The sequence below is a fragment of the Lipotes vexillifer genome, unplaced genomic scaffold (genome assembly GCF_000442215.2).
Source record: "Lipotes vexillifer unplaced genomic scaffold, Lipotes_vexillifer_v1.1 scaffold102, whole genome shotgun sequence".
In the NCBI taxonomy this organism is placed as follows: Eukaryota; Metazoa; Chordata; class Mammalia; order Artiodactyla; family Lipotidae; genus Lipotes; species Lipotes vexillifer.
In genome coordinates, this window is record NW_006786541.1 from 5,561,240 (window position 1) to 5,584,423 (window position 23,184).

Sequence of the window (23,184 nt, forward strand, 5' to 3'; positions counted from 1 at the left end):
CTGCACGTCCGGAGCCTGTGCTCCGCAACGGGAGGGGCCGCAACAGTGAGAGGCCCGTGTACCGCAAAAAAAAAAAAAAAAAAAAAGACAGGTCATGTCTGGGCCGAGGCACCGTGGACTAGGAAGGCCAAGGGGAGGGGGTGATGCTGGTCGTTATGATAAGCCTGGCAGAAGAAGAGTATCCATAAATTTAGACCAAGAGGCACTAAATCCTTCCAAGTGGTGATAATTTATTGTACGAGCATCGAGAGGCGGTCTTCTCAACGGTTGGCTTGAGATGCCAGGTGGGCCTCAGCAGCGCCTTTGCCTGTTCACAGGCATGGTTCCCATCACCCTGGCCCACAGCCCTCAAAACTCTCTGTCTTGCCTGTGACTTCTCAGACTGTCACCCTTCACAAGCTCATGTTCTGTAGCTCTGGCAACCAGTTCTGTGTGCAGAAGTAGAGACGGTGGTCGGTGTTACGGGCTGAATTGTGTCCCCCATAAGTTCCTATGTTGGAGCCCTAACTGCCAGTCCCTCAGAGTGTGACTGTTTGGAGATTGGGCCTTTAAAGAGGTAATGAAGCTACAATGAGGTCATTAGGGCAGGTCCTAATTAACGACTGGGGTCCCTGTAAGAAGACAGGAAGACACAATCCAGGGAAGACCAGGTGAGAACACCAGGGCAGCTTGGCCATCTACAAGCCAAGGAGCAGAGTCTCAGAAGAAACAACCCACCACACCTGGCTTTCAGACTTCTAGCCCCCAGAGTTGTGGAAGAATACACTTCTGTTTTTCAGCCTTGCAGCCTGTGGTACTTTGTTCTGGCAGCCCTGGCAAACTAACACAGTGGGGGAAGTAATGAAACAGATACAGAAGAGGTTTCCAGAACCCCTGAGAAGGCCGAGGCTGAGGACACGTAGGACGGGTTGGCCTGTAGGAAGAAGACAGGCCACTGGGGAGTAGAAGTGGGAGTCATCTGACACCTGAGGGCAGATGTGGGAACGGGAGGAGGACCAACCTGGAAGGCAAAACAGGGATTCCAGGGCCATAAGTAGAGGGGAGGGCCGACGGAGGGACATGCCTGCCCTTTCCACCCACCAACATCTTGATGTACTGTCCGTCCATTCCAAGGGGGCTGGATCTATGACTACAGGAACATGAGGAAACAGCCAAAAGTACATGAGACCCATTTCCTAAGACGTGAAACACAAGCCAAGGTTCTGTTTGTTCTCTGACAATGTAAACATCACACATTTTTATTAAGAGAGAAAATAAAAAGCCAAGAATCCACACGAGGCTCTCTAGAGAGAATCTCGTCACCGCCACAACCGAGGAATCTGGCCTTCACCAGCATCTCAGCCCCGCTGACCATCAGACGGTTGCCCAGACAGACGGCCACGTCCAGGGGCTGCATTAGGACTTGGGTGAGGGCCCTTTTCACTCTCTAAATAACATTCAAAGTTATATTTTACGACTGTGTTGGTATAAAGATGAAGATGTTAACATTGTATACTAAAACGTTTTCTTCAGCCTAAAAGTTTATTTCTGCCTTCTGATTCTACAAGAAATGGAAATATTCCCATGGGCCCCTATGGTACAGGGGGCCTCCTGGGCCTCATGGGGGAGCGGGCCCTGGTCCTGGTGTGAGCTGTCCTACAGCCCAGAGGCCACACAGGCTGGGCAGGAGGGTGGGGGTCCCTGGGAGATGGAAAAGCAGACTTGGTTCTGAGCAGAATAGGGGCAGGGAGCAAGGCCAGCAAGTCACTGGCCCCTGCTTGGCCCCCAGGGAAGGAGAACGGGTAGGACCTGCAGGGATGGCGCCTCTTTTTTAAAAAAATATATTTATTTTATCTTATTTATCTATTTTTGGCTGCGTTGGGTCTTCGTTGCAGTTCTGGCTTTCTCTAGTTGCAGCGAGCGTGGTCTACTCCTTGTTGTGGGGCGCGGGCTTCTCATTGCGGTGGCTTCTCTTGCTGCGGAGCATGGGCTCTAGGCACGTGGCCTTCAGTAGTTGTGGCATGAGGGCTCAGTAGTTGTGGCTTGCGGGCTTAGTTGTTCCCTGGCGTGTAGGATCTTCCCGGACCAGGGCTTGAACCCGTGTCCCCTGCATTGGCAGGTGGATTCTTAACCACTGCGCCACCAGGGAAGCCCAGGGATGGCGTCTTGATGCTGCCTTGCTTGCCCTCCTCACCCAGGGGTCTCAGATCTCCCTTCACCAGGGGCCAGAGCTGGCACGGAGCCTGGGGTCTGGCTGAAAGCTGGGTCAGGTGGCCTGGGGTGGGGTGTGGGGGACACCCCATGGTTGTAGCCTGGCAGGCATGCCCTGCATCTTATCCAGCTTCCTCCACAATCCCCAGCAGAGTGCTGGCCTGTGGATGCCTGAAGTTCTTTTTGATTAATTGTTTGCCACTGTCTGCAGCCCGTGTGACGTGAACCTAATCAACCCCCTAACTGAACCCTCTGCCCAATTGTCACAGCAATTTCTAGCGTCAGGGGGCGCTCCAGCGCTGGTCGTGAAAGGTCGGCCGGGCCAGGTGCTCGAGCCTCGGGCTTGGTGACCAGAGAAGGGCAGGAGCTCTGGGAACACTGGTAGCGGAGGAAAAGGCCAGAGGGCTGGGAAGCTGGGACATACCCTGGCACTAAGGCAGCCCTGACAGAGGCAGCTTAGGTCTAGAAAGAGCCCCTTTGGGAAGGAGAAGTCCAGTTCGAAAAGTAGATCAAATGTGAAGAATAATTCATCAAACCCACCCCACCTCCACCTCTGAAGAGCCCTTTCCTGTCTCATGATCTCCCTCCCCAGACTCCAGGCTTCTTCCCTGAAGGGCAAGAAGAACAGCTCTGCTTCGGTCTAGGAATATACATATTCAGGTTATGAGTGACTGGGGTGAAGACCCAAGCTAACCTCCCCTCTGAAGGCCATGAGTCCAGAGAGCCCCTCTGATCACATCTTTGTCTAAAAACAAACACGGAGGAAACGGAAGGATATGATTGTCTCTCAGAGAGCGCCAGTGGGGCCCCTCTGAGGAGGGCACAAGGCCACCCCCCCATTAAAAAAAAAATTTATTTATTTATTTTGGCTGCGCCGGGTCTTAGTTGTGACACACAGGATCTTTGTTGCAGCATGAGGACTCTTAGTTGCGGCTCGCATGCGAGATCTAGTTCCCCGAACGGGGGATCGAACCTAGGTCCCCTGCATTGGGAGGGCAGAGTCTTACACACTGGACCACCAAGGAAGTTTCCCCAAGGATGTTATTGTAATGAAAACAAACGTGGCCCTTTCGGCAGCTGAGGGCAAACAGGAGATGAGACCAGTCAGGGGCAGATGAAGAGAAACCAAAGGAGCACATGTAGGAAGCACAGAGCAAAAACAGGCAGAACGTGTACTGCAACAGCCTTGACCATACTGTACATGCTGACAAGCTTCTAACGATGCCCTGGGCCTTCAATAAGTGCTAAGATATCGGCATCTGTTTTTGAAAGCACAGTAGAGAGTCCCACAGTTAGTATGGGTCACAGAAAGTGGGGTGATGAGGGAGGAGTGCGGGTGAGCGCCTTGCCTCTACAGCCTGGGCCTAGACCTGTCTTTCCCCAACTTCCTCACAGTTCACATAGCCAGAATATGAAGCCCAGACAAGTTAAGTAACTTGCTCAGTGTCACATGGCAAATTGGCAAAAAAAAAAAAAAAAAAAAAACCCGGGTTGAAAGACCCAGAAGCTCTCAATCAGGGCTGAAATGTACTGGAAAATAAAAGGAACTCACTTTTTTTAAGAAGTAGGAAAAAAAAAAAAAAAAACAACCCTGGGTTGAAAGACCCAAGTAACAGGACTCCCAGTCCAGTGTTCTTTGTTTAGTTCTCATTGGGCCATTCAGTCGATGACTAATTACTGAGAGCTCACTATGTGTTAGGCTCTACTCTGGTCTTGGCCTCCTGAGTGGTTTCTCAGGTGTTTGGTTCTTATCACATTTTTATCATCTTTCACCAACATCCAGTCCATACACCACATCTGTGGTTAGGCCGTGCCTTCAGTGGGCTCTGGGCATCCTGTCTCCAGACCTCCCCTCTCATGTGTGGGGCTCTTGGGAAGGGCAGAAAGCAGCCCAACATTAGCCTGGCCCCAAACCGCCCCTCTCAGGGGCCTTCACTCTCCGTGTCTAGAGGAGACCAACACTGACAGCTGCACAATGGGCCAAGTTAAATGACTCCTGCAAATAATTTGATGTGTCTTGGATCATTTCTGATCATAATATTTAACCTTTGTTAGTGCTAAGGATTGTTCACACATTATATTATTTAAACCTTCCGACAAGCCTCTCCGTTGAATAGCCCATTTTGCAGATGAGAAACTGAGGCTTGAAAAAGATTAAGTAGAATGAGGGAGAAGGGTCAAATCTGCCTTACAGAATTCCAAATGTAATGTGACTACCCCTCCCTCCAAGAGGTGTGGCTTAATTCCTCTGTCCTTGAGTGTGGGCTGGATTTAGTGACTGGCTTCTAAGGAATAAAACATGGAAAGGGAAAATAGTAACTTTCCAGTGGAGGAAACTGGCAGACACCACCTTACGCAAGTGATACAGGTGACATCACCAGTGATAAGTCATGTCGATAGCAGATACCCCCCCCATGATATGATAAGGGCACTTCACCCCTGTGGTGTTCTTCCCCCAAATCCATAATCTGGCATGAGGAAAGGCCAGAAGAAGTTATAAATCGAGCTACAGTCCCTGCCCTGTACTCTTCAAAGTGTCGAAGTCAAGAGAAAACAAGGAAAAATTGAGAAATAGTCACAGACTGGACACAGCTAACTGCAACATGGTATCATGGATTGGATCCTAGAACAGAAAAAGGACATTAGCGGGAAACACGGTGAAACCTGAACAAAGTCTACTTTTAGTTCCTAGTAATGTACCACTGTTAATTTCTTAGTTTTAATACGTGTACATCATTATATAAGATAGTAGAGGAAGCGGGGTAAAGGATACAAGGGAGCTTTCTATACTGTATTTGGAACTCTTCTGTAAACCTAAAATTATTGAAAAGAAAAAGTTAAACAAAAAAATATTAAGCCCAAGGTCACAAACCAAGCCAGGATTCAGATCCAGACCCCTGATTCTCTGAAGCTTTTGATCTTAAATACCACCCTTGGTTATGTCTGCAAATAATGTCACCTGCTGTTCATTGAGTGTGTGTTCTAGGCACTTTTACATATGTTATCCCCCCAGTACATCATTCCTTGTTTCACAGGCATTTTCTGTTTTTCTCCTCCCATGGGTGGTATACTCTTCAAAGGACGGAGCCTTTTCATTCAGAGTGGTGTCCTCAAATCCAGATTCAAAGGTTAACAAGTTCACAGGCACATAGACACACCTCACCCACACTCACTCACACTCACACAGTCTATCTAGCACTAACCCATGTGCACCTAGGATGGCATATCTTCCTTCTCTTGTTTCTAGTGAGTGGGGGACAGTCCTGCTTCCCAATCAAAGATACAAATAGGGACATACTTCCCTCCCAGAGATTTCGGTTCCTTGGAAACAAATAATCCCAACTCTGGGTATCACTCCAGCCAATAGCAACCTGACTGGCCTGTTAAGTGAAGGGTCCCCCACTAGCCCGTCATGTTGCCCCCAGTCCCCAGATGGGACCTTTTCTTTGTGGGGGGCTTCTAGTGAACATTTCATTAAATCGATGACCCACCTCTTGTTCAAACCAACTGGTTGCTGGAAGTTCTGCATTTGTTGTTACCAGATCCAACAGGAGGAACAACCTAGGTCGCTGGCTGGAGGGCAGATCAAGTCTAAGGCCGGGATTCTTTCTCTCAGCAGGAGAGAGGAGAGGAGACCTGCGATTTGGAATAGAGAGCTGTGGACCCCGGATATTTCTGGGGAGCTCCCCACTGAGAAAGGTAAATAAAACACCCATCCCCCATGCCAGCCCCTCCATTGCTTTGAGCTCCCTCATCTTATCTGACTTTGTTCACCCTCAATGGAAGAGCACTTGCCTTCTCTGGACCCCGGTGTTGGCAGCAAAGGCAGAGTTCTCGGTGACTGTGTCCCTTTTCTTGGGGAATCAACCAGCCAGTAGTTTTCCCTGAGCACGTTCAAAGATCCCACCCTCCCCTGGCTTGCTATAGGCCTTTCAGTCTCTGGATAAAGTTGAGACATTTAAAATTTTGAAAAATGAATCTAATTCATGTAGTTAATATAGATAGCCTAACATATTTAGTTTGTCTACATAACTAAATCCTTTATTCAATGATTGAGAAAATTTTATGGCCCCAATCCACATCCCCCTCCAACTGACATGCTGCCGCCAGACTCTAGGGAAGGGATTGAGTCGTTCATCCTGGTTGCTCTAGAAAGGACCATGGGGGTGGGAGTGGGAAAATGGGATTTCTCCCTCCAGGATAAGTGGGATCAGGGTGGCAGGCAACAGATAGGAGGCTGAGACCAGGGCATGGCAGCATCCCTGTAGAAAAGCCCACAGGGCAAACGAATAAAGCCCACCACGAACCTGGTTGCAGGTTCCCCTGTGGTTCCTTCCATCGAGATATCCCCGAGCTGGCTTATAGAGGCCAGCCCGTCCCAGCCGTGCTGCCCGGCATTAAAGGAAGACCTGAGAGTGTCTGCTGGGGCCTTGGGACCCCCTCCCCTGCCCAGGTGTGGAGAGACAGGGTGGGATGAGAATTCCTGAATCACAAGAAACAAAATTTCACTTTTAACTGCTTGGAGTCCCTTGCTGAGTCACCTGATTCCCAAAGGACCTTGGCTTCCCTTCCACCTCCCCTGTGTCTCACAGAGCACCTGGGATGGGGAGCTGGCCCAGAGCTCTGCCTTGCTTGGCTGCCTCCCACTTTTTTACAAACAGTGGAGGGGCTGGGGTGTGAACTCCCAGAAGTCCCCTCCTCGCCCCAAATACTGAGTCTTTCCTGGGTCCGTGCACACCCCAAAGCTGGGACAGCACAGGGGCCTGTGGTCACACCCTGTGAAGTCTTGGCGCGTGTCCACACCCAGGAGACTACGCTGCAGGAGGCTTGTCATGGCCGCGTACAGCTCTGGTCATCTCACAGATGCCTGTCTCCAGGATCTGCTGGCTCTTCCCCTCTGTCCATCCACAATGGTGCTGAGTGATTGGCCCAGCCCTGGTCGGATAAGAACAGGAGGGTGCAGGGGAGGAAGAGGAAGCAGGGAAGAGAGTCACGAGGGGGAAGGGGCCGGGTGCCTGTTACTGGGCCTGCTAGCAGAGGAGTCATTGAATCAGCCCTGAAGGTGGAGGTGCCAGGACCACCGGCATTGCAGAGCTGGGGGAGGGGGTGGGTGCAGTAGGGTACAGGGGTTACCTCTACACACACACCTCGCCCTGCCCTGTGCAGTCGGTATGTTGTAGAGGATGTGACTTGAACGAGGAGTAAAGTACCACACTGTAATTCTCCAGACTCTGCGTGTGCCTGGCTGGCTAGCACAGAACCCTCTCTTGCACTAGGAAGGACTCCTAGCTGTGGAGACCGAAGGTGTGAAGTCTTCTCCTGAAGTAGAGTGTAGGAACTCTGTGTGCTCCCCGTCCTAGCAGTGTAGGAACCTATCTGCCACCCCAACTAGAGAGGGAGCTCCCTGAGGGTAGCTGACCCCGGCCAGCGCCATATGGAGCAGAAGAACTGCCCAGCTGATCCCTGCCTGAATCCCTGACCCACAGAGTTGTAAGAAATAAAAAAGAATTTGTAACTGAATGATCAAATGAATGAGGGAATGGGACTCAGGTTTGCCCAGGAAACCTGATTTATTTCTACCAAGAGGACCTGAGGTCAATGGCTGGACTTTAAAAATGTCCTGCTGGTTCAATGGCATGTCTAACTCCTCGTGTCTTGTGTCACTCCAAATGCATTAAGTTAGAATTCAGCTCAGTTTAGCAAAAAGCGTAAAAATCCACGCGATGCAGTGAATGGGCCTCTGCTCTAAACCCCCCATCATGTGAGGCCCACAGTCCCCTAGGCCCCCAGCTAATGCTTGATCCTGCTGCTACTGTTTGTCACCATGGTCAGTCCTCCCTGACACCCTCTCTTGTCTGAGTTAACTGCTCCCTTCTCAGGTCCAGAGCCCTGGGTCCGCACCCTGGGGAGCCCTTGCTGTGCTGCCTTGTTATTCCTCATTAATGTCTTGGCCTCTCCTGCTGGTCTGCATTGTGGTCATCGTTGGGTTTCCCACAGCACCAGGTGCAGTGCCCACCACTTCAGAAGACCCTGAACATTGGGGTAGAGAGGGAGGGAGGCACAGGGAGTCCCATCAAGCCAGCTTCAGCCCCACCCGGCAGGGAACTGGAGCTACAAGAACCTGACATGTATTTTTATAACTTTAACTTCTTCTTATGAAAAATGTCAAACATACACAAAAGTAGGGGAGAATAAAATAATAAATCTTCACCAGGTTTATTTTATTTTTTTGGCGGTACACAGGCCTCTCACTGTTGTGGCCTCTCCCGTTGCGGAGCACAGGCTCCGGACGTGCCGGCTCAGATGCCATGGCTCACGGGCCCAGCCGCTCCGCGGCATGTGGGATCTTCCCGGACCGGGGCACGAACCCCTGTCCCCTGCATCGGCAGGCGGACTCTCAACCACTGCGCCACCAGGGAAGCCCATCCAGTTTTAAGAACGATCAATATTCTGACATTCTTGTTCCATCTACTCTACATTTTTCTTTTGCTAAAATATCTTAAAATAAATCCCAGATATCACAGCATTACACCCCAAAACATTTCAAAATGTGTGATCAAGATGTAGCATCACTGAATTTGGGGGTCGAATGAACCACAAAAGTCATCCTGTGTTCTAACAAGCCAGCCGGGGCTGGCAGGCTGTGCAGTAGGTACCCAGCCCCTGGGACGCCCCTGGCTCAGGAAGATGTAGGGTACTTAGTGGAGACTGTAATCAGCTCTCTGCCAGGAGTTTGGAGAAAGGCCCTCTGGGGTGACTGGTTTAGTTCTTTCTGGGCCCATCAGAATCCATCCAAAGGGGCCTTTTCCTTTTCTCCAACTTCCCTCTCCCAGACACCATACCCTGGTGATTTAGGGATTACTGTTTCCATTTTATAGGCAAAGCAGTTAATGCTCAGAGAGGCCAAGCGACTTGCCTAGGGTTACCCAGTTAGTGGAAGCAGAAGCAGGTTCTCACTCAGTTCTGTTGAGCCCCAGAGCCTCAGTGGGTTCCACTGTTGGCACTGCCTGCCGGGCAGGCCCCCATCCTCAGTTTATCCTCAAGAAGAAACAGTCGGCAAGCACCCTCTTCTCAATGGTCAACAGGGGAGGGCAGGCTCCTGTGTTCCTCCTGGTTGGTAGCAAATGTTGCTTTTGAAAAGGCCGCTTTGGGGGAGGTTTTAGGAAGTGTGTTAAACGATGGAAGGGGGCTTCAAAGCAATGCTCAGACACTGGAGCTCTCCACCACACCGGAGTCTGCGAAGTCTCTGCTCCAGCCCTGCCCACGCTGCCTGTGGGCCTCAGTCCCCATTGTATCTCCTGTCCTTTGATGTCGGATAAACCCAATTCATCTCTTTCTATCACTACAAAGCGGCCTCCTCATTGCTTTGTTTAGACAGTCTCTCTCCCAAATATTAAACATTTGGTCTTCCCAGGGCCCCCCAAGCTCTTAACCTCATCAAGGTTGTTGCAGAATCCACTTTTCCCCACACTGATTGGCAGATTCTGCTCTCCCCATCACCAGCCCTCCTGAGCAGATCTGGACATGTCACCCCCATGAAGGCTGCTCTGGGACACAGCACTTCCTTGGGGAGAGGGTCACTGCGGTACGGTTCTCAGTCCTGTGGGGACCCCTGGAGAAGCCTCAGGGAAATGGGGACGCTCCGGTCGGTCACGTGAGGGATTGAGGTACCTGTCTTCCCCATGCAAGCACCTGGGGGAACTTTGCCCTTGATGGAGACCCAGCACCTAGACCAGGGCCACCCGCCAGCTGGTAGGGAGAGCAGACACTCCAATTTCCAGACCACAGACTACCCAGAGTGGCCTGTGTCTCTCCAGATACCAGCTGCTTGGTACCTGGGGGTACCGCAGGCTCTCCTTCTCCTTCAAAAAGCCCACTCTAATCCTGGAGCACCCCGCCTTCCACCTTGCCGGCCCTGCCACCCTTTCTTTAGGTAGGGAAGTGGGCTCACATTGCTTCCTCCTCCACAGCTCTTTCTGTTCTCCCCTCTAAGCATCCCTTCTGGTCCCATGGCCCTACGCCACCCAATGTCACGGTCAAGACCTGTGCTAGGATCCACTGTCCGCTGTCACCTTGTCCTGCTGTCTCTCTCCATGGTCCCTGGAGGGACTTTGCCGCTTGAGGCTGCTCCCTGGATGACCCTCCTGTCTCCTCATGGGTCTCATTGCTCAGGATGAGCAGAAAACACCCTCCGTCACCCGACAATGTGGCGCTCGGGGAAGGTTTCAGAAGGGACACTTGGGCAGAATCTTCTTTCCTCCTTCTTGCCGCCCCCCCCACCCCGGCCCGCTCCTCCTGCTCTTCCTCCCTCCCTTCCTTCCTTTCTCCTCTCTTTCAACTTGTCATGAAAAATGTCAAACATCTACAAAATAAAGAGCGTAATGAACCCCTATGTATCTGTCACCCAGGTTTAACAATGATAGACTCACAGCCAATCTTGTTTCATCTAAACCCTGTCATCCCACCCCACCCCCGTTGCCTGCCCTATACCGAAGCTAATTCCAGACACCTCATCATTCCCTCTGTAAATACTGCAGCACACGCATCTCTACAAGACAAGGACTTGCAGAAAAACAATCACACCTAAAAATATAAACAATTATTTTCTTAGTGGCTACATCATTTTTTGATTTGCTGCTCCCTTGGTTTGCTTTCGTTAGGTGGGTTAGAAAGTGCCTACTGTGTGCCATGCACCTCTGAACTCCTCAATTCATTCTCAGAACCATCACACGAGCTAGTATGATTGTAAATTACCCCCATTTTACAGAAGAGGAAACTGAAGTTCCCCGGGGTGAAGTTTTGATTGGCCAAATCTCATGGCTAAGTGAGGTCCCTCCTTCCTCCCACTGCCCTCCCCACCACCCGTCAGTCCTGGCTGGAAAATTCTAGAAAATGCTAGTAATAATGTTAGGGAATCCTTGACCAAAACTGCCCGCCTTGGCCAGGCATGATGATAACCCGCTTACCTGAGTTGTCTCACCACAGGAGGTTCCCATAAGAAACGAAGCGCTGCCTCGGAAAACTACCCAGGAGAATTCAGGACGGGCCCAAAGAAGGAGGAGACGACCAACCTCCCAGAATCCTTCACGCTGGAATCCAGCCAATCCTCTTGGCTGAGAGATGCGTGCGCAACCAGGAAGGACCCTGAGTCACCAGGTATGGGCCAGGCAAGATGACTGGCCGGAGAAGACTCGGAAACTAACCCCATCACCATAAAACCCAAGGCTGCGAGCCCCGTGGCAGAGCAGTTCTCCTGGGTTCCCTTACGCTGCTGCTCTCCACCTGAGGGCCCCTTCCCAATAGTCTCTTGCTTTGTCAGCACGTGTGTCTCCTCGGACAATTCATTTCCGAGAGTTAGACAAGAGCCCGCTCTTGGGCTCTGGAAGGGGTGCCCCCTCCTTCTCAGCTGCGGGAAATGTTTCCTTTCGCTATCTGTACTTGGGTCTCAGGGTGATTACCCCCTCCCCATCCAACCTTTTTCTCCTCGCCCAACGGAGCTGATTTCTCCCCTGCGGCAACCTCAGCCTCTGGAGGCTGAGCAAGCCTAGAGCAGGTACTTCAAAGCATAGCGCTTAATCGCACCTTCCTGTGCATCGTTAGGCACGGAGCAAAACAAAGAAACTAAAGGCACATTTTCATATGAGATCCTCGCAGGAAGACACCCCCTCCTCAGCAATGTTTGTGCTCTTGGGTTGGTTGGGAGTAGGCATTCAGGTGCTGGAATATGTTTACCTGCTTCTTCCTCGGTTTCCCGTTCCTCCCCCTCCCCCCCAACAGAAGAATAATAATAGTTCCTTTGTGTTTTCTTTCCTTTCTTCCTGTGCCTAATTAGGCATTATGCTTGGGAATCAAGCTAATTAATCTCTGCCAGTCCGGGGTGAGATCAAGCTCCCTGCACTATCAGGGTTGATCAATACCTCCCTGCTGAAAGAGCCTGAAAAACAACCCTGGTCCTTTCAGCACAGGCTTTATTGGGGGTGAGGCAGGATGACCTGGGGGTGGCCTGGCATGAGTGGGTGTGGTGGCGCAGCCCGACAGGATGGAGGCCTCAGGAGAGGCTCCTGGGGCTGGAGCTTGAGTGTGAGGTGGCCCCATAAGTAGGGGTTCCCAATGCCCACAGCCCTGTAAGACAGGGGCCAGAGCTTCATCACTGTGCTGCTCTGGAACATCATCCAGCTTCCCTGAGTTGCGAGGGTGGCCACTGGGAGTACTCGGATGGAGAAAATCTATCACAGCTGATGGCTGGGTGTATTTCAGGACAAGGTGATCCCTCCAGGTTGCGGACCAGAGGCCCTGCCCCGGGCCTGCTCCCACCACTGGGCTACCACCTCAGTTCAACAAGGACCAGCTCTCCAGGAGAAAACTCAGGCTTGTAGGAAGGGGCTGAAGAAGGCCAGAGAAATGGGAGAAAGCAAAAAATCTCATAGGGCTGCAAGGGACTGAGGAAGAACTCACCCTGGAAGCAAGGAAGAGTGGTCTGTTTAGCGCTTCTAAAAAACTCGTGCTGTCTCTGGGGGTTCTCACGGCCTAGGCAGGTTAGATCTTGAGATACACCGATGGTCCTCACCTCCAGAGGGCAAGACGCGGTTGTACGTCTTCCCAAGGTTATTAAGAAACCAAAGACCAATGTATTAAATGAAAGAGACTGGAATTGAAGGAACCCAAGGGGTTAAACCTTTGGAAGGTGTTTAAGGCCTTTCCATCATATGTGTGTTTGTGTATTTATACATATATATATGTATAAAATTATATTAAATGAGCTCAAGTCCCACATTAAATAGTAATTTTATTTTGCTGTAAAAAATTGAAATATTTGTAATTGTTTTTAAAATTAATTTCATTTTTGTAGTTTTTTAATCTTTTGGCACAATATTTTTCAGGTTGCATTTTCACAGGCTTTAACAGGCTTGAAAGCTTTGGGCATTGTGCTTGCAGTTTCCAAGGATAAAATGGCCCGGAGAGCCTGAGAGACCACACAGCCAGGCACCCTGGGGTGCCAGGCACCCTGGGACACCCACCCTCAGGAGTGAGAAAGTAGAACCTGGCCACATGCAGCAGTGCCCCACATCAGTTCTGGGAGACTAGTGGTCTAGGCCAAAGGGAACAGAAAAGCCCTTTAAAGATGTCTTCTGGAATAAATGATTAAAGAGGGAAAGAAAAGAAGACAAGAAAGATATTTCTACTTACACGAACACGCCCCAAGTACAGGGCAGAGGTAAGAGCTCCGGGGGCTGGGGGCAGCATATGGAAACACCTCAAAACAATGAGGACATTGTGGCCTTCCAAAGCCAGGTTGCCACAAAGACCCTGTGGACCATCCAATGACCCAGAAGACAGGGACTATCACAATGTCCTGTGAAGAACACCAGAATAACACAGCAACTTTAGGGACTCAGACCCAGATTATACCAGCCTACAAAATGGCCCATGAAAACGGAGGAGGAATGGAATTGTCCTTCTTGATAACACATGTAGGTTTCCTTGGCAGCACAATGCCAGGGGAGAAAGAACTGCAGTTTTTGAAATGCTGATGAGCCTGTTGAGGTCAGCTGTGGTCCCAGTGACTGCAGAAGACCCTTTGGTTTTGTTCTGCCAGTTCTGTAGGAAGTAGCAATGAGGTGCTGTGAAAGCCATGGAGGTGCACCTCTGAGATCTCCCTTCAAGGGATAACCAGTCAGGGGAGTGCAGTTAGCTCTCAGCCTCCAAGTGCAGAACTTTGGAGTATTCAAACCGAGGCCTGTCTTCTCAGGTAACTCCCAGGTGACTGCCCACCACAGCAACACTGGCACCTTACCACTTCTGTCCAACACAAGACTCCTCAATGGGCAATCTTCTTGGACCTCAGGACTTTGTCCAGAGCTACAGGCAGTCTGAGGTTCTCCTTACCTAATCCGCCTTTGTCTCCCCTTCTTTCACAGATGTCAGACCTGAATCATGGTCTGAAACCCATCCCTAATTACTCCTGATTCCTTTCCCTTTTGTTTCCCACAGATGCTACCTCCAATATATCCCTTGCACTTCTATCTTGGTATCTGCTTCCTGAGGACCCAAACTGACTTAGCTGCCAACCCATAAAGTGTGACTGGGCAAAGCCTACTGGCTCACTCTTTGAAATGTGAAGGTTTAAAAAAAAGTCCTCATAAAACGTACCCAACTGGAGGGCACTGAATATGTTTCATTGGCTTGCCCCCAAAGAATGTAGACTCCTGCAAAGATGGGTTGACATCTTCTTGGGGTTGTTTTTACCATCATTTACCTCTCTCAGAGGATGGCTGAAGAAGAATCTTCCTGGGAGCTGGTTAAAAGGAAAGCTACTATTTATTTAAAAAATATTTATCATTTATTGAGTACTTATGTGACAGGAACCAAGGTAAGAGCTTTCCATACATTGTTTCATTCAATACTTACACAATTCTAATATGTATCTCCATTTTTCAGATAAGGAAATGGAGCTAACTAGATGTTGAGCCTGGACTGAATCGAGGACTGTTTGATGCCAAAGCTAATACTCTTTAACCTTTGATACACACACACATGCATGCACACATGCATGCACACATGACATGATGTACATTTAAATTCTGAGTTTCCATGGAAGAAAAAATATATGAACTGGAGGAGAGAAAAATGAAAGAAAAAAATGTAGTAGAGGAGAGAAAAAAGTGAAACCACTAAATAGAACTGGCCTAAAAATCTATAAAGACAAAGGACAAAAAGTAAAGGCAAGAAGATTTTGTAGGACAAGTTTTAAGTGTCTTAATCTGTTACTAGTTATGTGCTTTTGGAGACATACAACCTCTCTGGGCCTCAGTTTTTATAAAGCATTAATGAGGTGGTTGATGAGATGGTTTCTAGATTTCATTTAACTATAATATTCTATATTTTATTCATCAATCTGTATAAAGAAAAATCGAACTAAAATGTTTGTTTTCATCAACTCCTATGAGTAAAATGATCTGTTGGGCCTCCAGTGTGAACAGTGGGATTTCATAATTCACCAAGAGAAGCAATTTGCCAGGATCCCAAGAGGGTGTGATGATGATCTTGGGTGTCTCACATATAGGCCCTACGAAAGTTTGTCCAAAAAAGTTCATCCACTGTTTGTTTTAGGCTCTTGCTTGGCTGAAGTCCTTGTGGATAATCACTATGCATATTTTTGGCAGGGGGGTGGAGTGGGGCTTTATGTGAAAACTGGGATAAGAGCAGAACTTTTAATCTGAGAACAGTAAATAATACCATCTCCTAATTCTGAGATAGGCTTTTTGTGAGAAAAGGGACATAAAACATGTGAAAGTGCTTCAAATAATGTTAATTTGAAAGCTTCGTTTGAGTCCTTTTCCATCTTCGATTTTCTCTAGATCTACAAATAAGCAGATTTTAACTACTAATCACCATTGGTAAACCTTCAGGAAAAGGCTAAAAGGCCACTATCAGTAGAGAGGGCAAGAGGAGAAACATAAAACCCAGAGAAGCTATAGACTAGATCAGCAGCTTAGTACTACAAGTCTGATTCTGTCCTGATGGGTTTCCCAGATAAGGTCACAGGCAATGCATATAAGAAAAGCAGCGTGGTCGTTAAACATTTTTGCCACACACGCAAAAAAGGAACTATGTAAGGTGATAGATATGTTAACTAACCTTGCTGTGGTAATCATTTTGCAATATATACATATATCAAATCATGACGTTCTACATCTTAAACATACACAATATTATATGTCAACTATATCTCAAGAAAGCTGGGAGAAAAGGAAGAAAAGCAGTGTGAGCATTCCTGGGAGCAATGAGATGGAGGAAAAAAACCCAAAATGCATTACTGTTTGAGAGAGGAATGTAAAAAACTCACTAGTTTACTATGTTAAAAAAAAAGATGGCACATTTATTGCTACATAAATGTTATATACATATTGTGTTTTCTGTTACAGTGACAGAAAAATTTTGAACTTCTTGCTGCTGGTTCAAAAGGTTTATCAATAATACCTTGAATTTGACACAGGATACAAATCTGCAATAAACCAACAATGGAAACTGGAGAACAAGATGAGAAGCAATTCATCTCGGACAATTAGCTCTTACAATACTCCATAGGTACTACACGGTATGCTAGAATTCTACTATGGTCTTAAAATGCTATTGTAAATTTCTGATATTAATGAACAGGTTATGGTAAATAACCCTACATTTTTACTACCTAATATAATAAAATAAAGTAAGAAACTTTTTACTGAAAACTTTTCGATTTCAAAAATCTAGAAAGAGTAATATTTAGAATTCAAGAAATTTTCTTACAAGATTATTGTATAAAAGACTAGCTACAGTGAAAAATAAGCCAAATGTTTTTTTCTTTCTATTTTATGAAGGAAAGCTTCTGGGCATACTGCAAAGTCTAATATAGCGAAAAAGACAACAAGCTCCGAAGAAAAAAGGCCAGGCAGTGGCATATGTTCACTCACACATCATAAGCAACAACTTCTGTTTTAGCTGATTAACACTGAAATGAAGAACAAGGCCACAGAGAGAGTCTGATGTAATTGGAGAATACAGGCAAATTAAAGGTACCAGAAAGTCCATTACGTTCACGAAAGACTGATTTGTTAGGAATCATCCTGATTGGAGAATCTGAAGTTCTGTCTTAATTGTTTTTGTTCTTTCAAATTAACAGAAATCTTTAAGTTACATAGTGATTTGGGTCCTTTCTTCTGTGTGCTGACTGCCCTTGTTGATATTGGCTATAAGGAATTATTAAGCCAAGACAACCTTGTTTAGCATGTTTTTCTCTCCCAGGGTTGTTGTGGTGGAAGACAGGTTTCAAGGAAGTTCAAAGTGATTATTACGTCTTAAAAAAAACCTCTTAAGGATTAGAGACAGAGGGGTGCCTTAACGCACAGTATTAAGATGGACTGACAAGGACTGGTTTAATGCTAATCTGGCTCATCTTCTTGGGACAGGGTAGATGGTTTGCAGTTGATTACATCACCCACTGAATTCCTCCCCACTAACCAGCCATCCAAATGACAGAGAAATAAAGGCTAGAATAAGGACATGGGTGACCATTGCTCTTGTATTCCATTAGGTAATTAGCCTCAGAGTGGTATGTTCATTTATCACACTACCTGCCTTGGTGACTACTGGGTGGTTATATTCAACATAATCACAGCCTGAAAATCTTCTTTGTATTTTAAATCCATTTTGTGTTTACTTACAGCTAACACTTTATATGTACTATATGTAGTACTTACTGCTTGGAAAACAAAGCAATTTCTAAAAAGTAAATTCTTCCCTTGTAATTTACACTTCTATTACAAGCTTTACTATGAAACCTAGAAGCTTGAAAAGTCTTGTTATTATTAGAAATAAAGCAATATTTATTTGGGGGAAAATATAGGGGACAAAATTTCCCCTTTTAAAATCTTAGCTAGGCTACGGTCACAGATGGTCTCTGCTTATCTTTGTAAGGTAAATATGCAAAGCACATAGGGCTACATGGAGGATTCTGGACTGTGACCATAAGCTATTCAGATTCAGAGACCAAATACAACACCCAAAAAGAAAAAATAAAAATGAATGAAAAAATGAGCATGAGAGAAATGCTATACCAAGTAATATTTTCCTATTTCTTGGAAAACACTATTCATATGGCAAAAGGATAGGAGAGGGCAACAAAAGACTTTTCCCTTCCTTTTTAAGACACTAATAGGTATGCCGGGAATGCTAAGGGCCAATGGTTGTCACTGCTTTGTTCTCTGCACGCGAACAGCTTTAACTAATGCTGGCATCAGCTGAGTGGAGATCAGCTTTCCACATTAACTTTTTCCCTTTATATGTAGACCTTACAGTTCCATAACAATAAATAAAATTTGTAGTTACAATGCATTTGTCAATTCAGTTTAGGCACAAGGCAACTTCCACGGTGAGTGGAGATCGAGACAGTCTCTGATTGTGCAGAAGCGACACACTGCTTGCAACAAAATGATATGTTGCGAACATCTCATGGGCTGATGTTCTGTCTGATGAGCTTCCTATCTTCACTTCTGGTGGAAGTGTTGACCAGCTGCTTTGATCGTAGGATTACATTTGCATTTCTTGCTTCAAGTGTTTTGTTTTTTCTTCTCCCTCCTATCAGGTTTGTGTCTTCAGATAATCTGAGTTGTCCAAGTCCTTATGAGGAGAGGTCACCTTCTATCTAGCCTACTGATAACTCTGGAACTGTGGCAGGGAGAGCCAAGGGAGAGAATAGAACCAATTAGGACATCGCGGTTAAAAATAAACACCTCCCCAGAAACAAAACAAAACAAAACAAGTTGGTATTCCTCATTTATACCCAGGTTTACACCAAATTAGCAGTCGGCTACATGACTTATAAATGAGGTTTTTTCTTTTAAGGTGTAACTGAAATGGTTTTACTTGATGTATGTGGTAAGATTTTTAAAGGAGATCATGTAATTATAGAATCACAAGATAGAGGATTATATAACAGCTGTGGTAATTATGCAAACCTTAATTTTGGCAACATTCAGGTTGGCAATACCTGAGCTCTGAGGTTCTACTCATCCAGTTCTCAGTGGAGAGACGTTAAAGCATATATTTATTGCTACATCCAGTCCACTGTACTGGGTTAACTGTTTACATCTATCTCCTCTAAACTGAAAGTTTCTGAGGACAGGGACCATTTTGAATTCATTTTCACATTGGTTTCAGTTATTGGTCCATGGTAGGTCCTCAGTAAGTGTTTGTTCAATGAATTTATTAGGAAAATTTACTCTATTAGTACAAATTTTACCTTTATATTCTTAATATAATATATATAGTAGTAGCTCTGAAATTTCCCATTTCAGCCATTTTGGATGGAAATAGCTTTAGGAAGAATCATACTTTTCACCTCCTTATTAAACAAGGGCCACAGTATGGTTCTATATTAGAGTGATGATCTTAGGGATGGATAACTGAGACATTCAAAGCCTCATGGCCTTATATTATTGTGCTTTTACAGTCAGTCATTCTGTGGTCATTTATCAGCCATTCTGATTCTAGCAGTTGTTTTCCTGCTGCCCAATATCTTGCTGGTTTTAATCTGCTGCTATCCAGTTCTATAAAGAATTGAAGGTATCCGATGAAACCAGATAACCACCTTTATGAAATTAGCAATCTTTAAGACTTATTTTAATAGAATAAACACTAGCCTTTGAAATCTTATGGAACAAAGTGCATTTACTACATTTCTTATATAACCTTGAAACCTCTCCCCACTCCTTTTAAAAAAGAATTCTTTTTGATAGGTGAGAAAGCTCAAGGTTTAATTTTAACCTAAAGTGGGGGAATTTCCTCACAAGAGAGATAAGGACAGAGCTATGAAAGAGTAGGAGATACAGAAGCAATGAAAGAACAGGAAGTAAACGGTAGGGGAGAAGAGAGATGTGAGGTAGGGAGAGAAAGTTGACGGAGAAAGAGCTAGAGAGAGACTGGGAAGAGAATAACAGGAAATGGGTACAACAAACTCGAGAGACAAGAAAAGAAGACCCAGGCTCTGAGGTAAATGTGACAGCTGAATGTGAAGTGCTCTTCTCACAGCATGGTGGTTACCTGATACCTGACCACAGGAAGGTACCTTGACATAATCTGCCAACTTAGAAAGTCACTTTTGCACCAAGAAACACTTGCCTGTATTTATTTTAAAGACTTCAAAATTTATTTTTGAATAAAAATATTTTTTCATAATATTCTATAGTTTCCACAGAACATGAAGCAATGGCATGGGTTTTAGAGGATCTGTAATTTAACTAGCTCTTGCCTAAAGCCCCTCTGACATGCACAGTCTGTTATAGCTGTTTTTTTGGGTGTTTTTTTTTTTTTTTTTGGTGGGAGAGGTGACCGGGTTTTTTCCAGTGTGCTAATGTTAGAATTGTAACTGACACCTAAATAATTACATCAATACTTCCTCTTCTGTCCCCAAATGAAATCTTCCATTTTGGTCTAGTTTGATCCTAAGAAGGATATATGAAGAGGTGGTAGGAAATCAATTTCTTCAGGAGAAGGTGAGTTACTGACTAATCTTTGTAGTTTACAAAATATTCTATCAAATTCCAAACTTTCAGCTCAAAATGAGATAGCCACAAAACTGACAAAATGAAATTGCACTCAGTATTTTTTTCCTGCTCCAAACCTCCCATCCATTTACTTTTACTACTGCTTTTACTCTGCTGATGAAACTAGGAAAAGAACTATACACTGCTGAAGGCAGGTTATAAAAATGAAGTGACCAGTTCTATTCCTAATCCATGCTGCGAGCTATGTTTTGTTACTGACCCAAATAATTATGGTCTGTATTAATTTCTGGCACCCAAATATTAACTTTACAACTTAGAGATAATATGAAAGTATATAGTTAAGAAAGAGATGGTTCACATTTTCTAATTACTTGGGCAACAACCTCCTACTACTGTTGTCACTTTTGTTTTTTAAAAAAAAAAAATCACAAAGAAGCAAACTGTTTAGTTCATGAAGAGGAAGATAAAAAGAACAGTCTTTCAACAAGTAAAATTCCCAAGAGAAGGATGTTCTGATTCTATCATATACAACACCTCTACATTCTTTAATAGATTCCACAAGGTGTAACTAATATTCTTACAGGGGAAGGAACATGCATATTACAGACTTCCATTAATGATCCAAATGGAAGCAAGCAATAACTGTTTTGTGCATGAAGATTTCATGATAGAGAAGAGGTAGATGGTTAACAGAATACTGGTTGATGATGCCATCAAGTACTTCTGAGTAGAGGAATGAGGACCATGAGTGGTAGCAAAAGTATGTTTTGATAGATGAGTCATTGAACTGTTTTCTTCTTGGATCAGAATAATATTCATGTGAGGGAGTATACATGATGATCCAGAACATGAGAGCCCAAAGTTCTTTATGAATCAAAGGACAGTATCACATTTTGAAGAGAACAGTAATTTGGTATAAAATGACATGGGCTCTCTATATAACAGAAAGGTAAGCTGTTGGACTCCAAATTACACGTGACCTTTACCATGACCAGTGCTACCAGAGAATTCTGTTCGAAGGTTCTAACTCAGTTTAAGATGAATCAGGGGACTTCCCTGTACTTTCTTTTCATACCCATACTTACCTGGCTGATGTTTACATATGACCCATAGGGTTGGTAGTTTCACTAAGCCCAGGATGGGTTCCTGGCAGTGTGGTTGGTGGCTCTGCCGATACGGCAGAAACTTTTTCTTCTTCCCTTCTCTTAAGGCAGGCTGCTTTGGGGTTAAGGTTCCTCTCTGAAATAGGGAAAAAATAATTTCATCATTAGAGACAGAAGTTATGAATCATGGACTCCTGGGTCTTAAACTGAACAAATAGCTGTTATTTTTTCTTTCTGTGGGGATTACCAATCTCTGTGTAATTCCATTCCCATAATGAATAACCTCAGAGGCAACAATGATATGCTTACATAAAACCTCAGCATTAACTGAGCCTTAAAACTTATACTTCTTTCTGACCATTTTGTGTTTTCTTCTTATGATTTAGTTGTCCAGGGTTTAACTTGATCTACATCAATATCTTAAAGCAGTTCTTTTACTGCTTCATCCAAACACTGTGTAAAATGCTGTTATTAGTCTCCCGAATCTCCTCAGTGTCCTGTGAAGATATGTTATATTGAACTGTTATGAATGCTGACATTCTCTATGTGCTGGAGAGGGACATCTGTGCTTTATCTAGAATTCTACCAGTTCAGAAAATGATAAACTAAGAGACACCCTCAGCCATTCCTCTATAGGAAATGTGCCAACCCCTCCAGGAAGAGAGGTAGCCTGAGTATATCCTGCTTTTCTCCTTTGATTTATATGCACAGCAGAGAAGACTGAATGGAACTTCTGATGTGGGCATTTTCAAAGTAGCTTAGAGTGTGGGATATTACATATGAAATAAAGATAAAGAAAAGATAAAGAAAATCCACTGAACTTAAAACCCACTGAATGAAAATCTACATAGGAACTACAGTTCCTGTTATAACTTCTTTAAATGAGTTTTAAGATATCTAACCCATGACAGCTCCTGGTGTAGTTTTTTTGTTTCAGTTTATAACATACAGTATCAGTTAAAAGTTGTTACACTTATTTTTATAAACTGATTAAAAATGTGTTAACGAATATAATATAAAAAGACCACTTAAACTTAGTCTGTAATGAAAACAATATTTTGTATAAGTTGTAATTTTTTTTACATGTTAGATTTTCTTGAAATGATGGCCCAAGCTGAATGCAACACAGCAGAGCTTTTTTTTTTCATGTATTTCCTTTTTCAGGGAAAGTAAAAACATTATTTGAATGTGCATGTTTCAAAACACATTTATAGTTCACTTCTGAGTTTAAAAAAAGTAGACAAAAGACTTTATTATGGTAAATTTACTGACTCTATTTTTACTTATACATGATGATAACATTTTGTCATCAAAGTCCCTGCATTTAGGAAAAGACATGAAGCCTATACAACTCTGAGGAGGCAATGAAGAAAGGAAGGTACACTCTTACTTAATTTATCAGGATAACTAGTAGTAGAAATCGGCACGTCCATCATTATGTAAAAATATTAGGAGCTACTTTTATTTTTTATTTTTTTTTGGCTACACCACGTGTGGCATGTGGGATCTTAGTTCTCCAACCAGGGATCAAACCTGCGCCCCCTGCGCTGGAAGTGTGGAGTCTTAACCACTGGACCACCAGGGAAGTCCCAGGCGCTGCTTTCTTAACAAGGAATTGTGTACCTCTGACAAATAAGAGAAGTCTTGTCTTTCATTAGGTGTCATATCTCCTTTACTGTGTAGGCAATAGTCTCAAACAATGACCAGAGAGACTGAAAAGACGGCACAAATTAACATGTGAAATCCAAAGAGGAGAAAGATTTCAACGTTTTCTAATTGAAACATTCTCACATTTCTCTTACAATGGAACATTGCTCTTATCTTACTAAGACTCTAGGAGGCATGAT

General features: G+C 45.1%; 1 protein-coding gene across 3 annotated transcripts in view; it reads right to left on the bottom strand.

Annotated features, from left to right (window-relative positions):
• Nucleotides 1-21,330: 21,330 nt before the first annotated feature.
• TCF12 (transcription factor 12) overlaps nt 21,331-23,184 on the bottom strand; it is a 366,571-nt gene continuing 364,717 nt past the window's right edge. For all 3 annotated transcript variants that reach the window (XM_007458915.1, XM_007458914.1, XM_007458916.1), the window contains one exon: nt 21,331-21,473. In XM_007458915.1, the coding sequence (XP_007458977.1) occupies nt 21,331-21,473 (143 nt within the window). The remainder of the gene's footprint in view (nt 21,474-23,184) is intronic.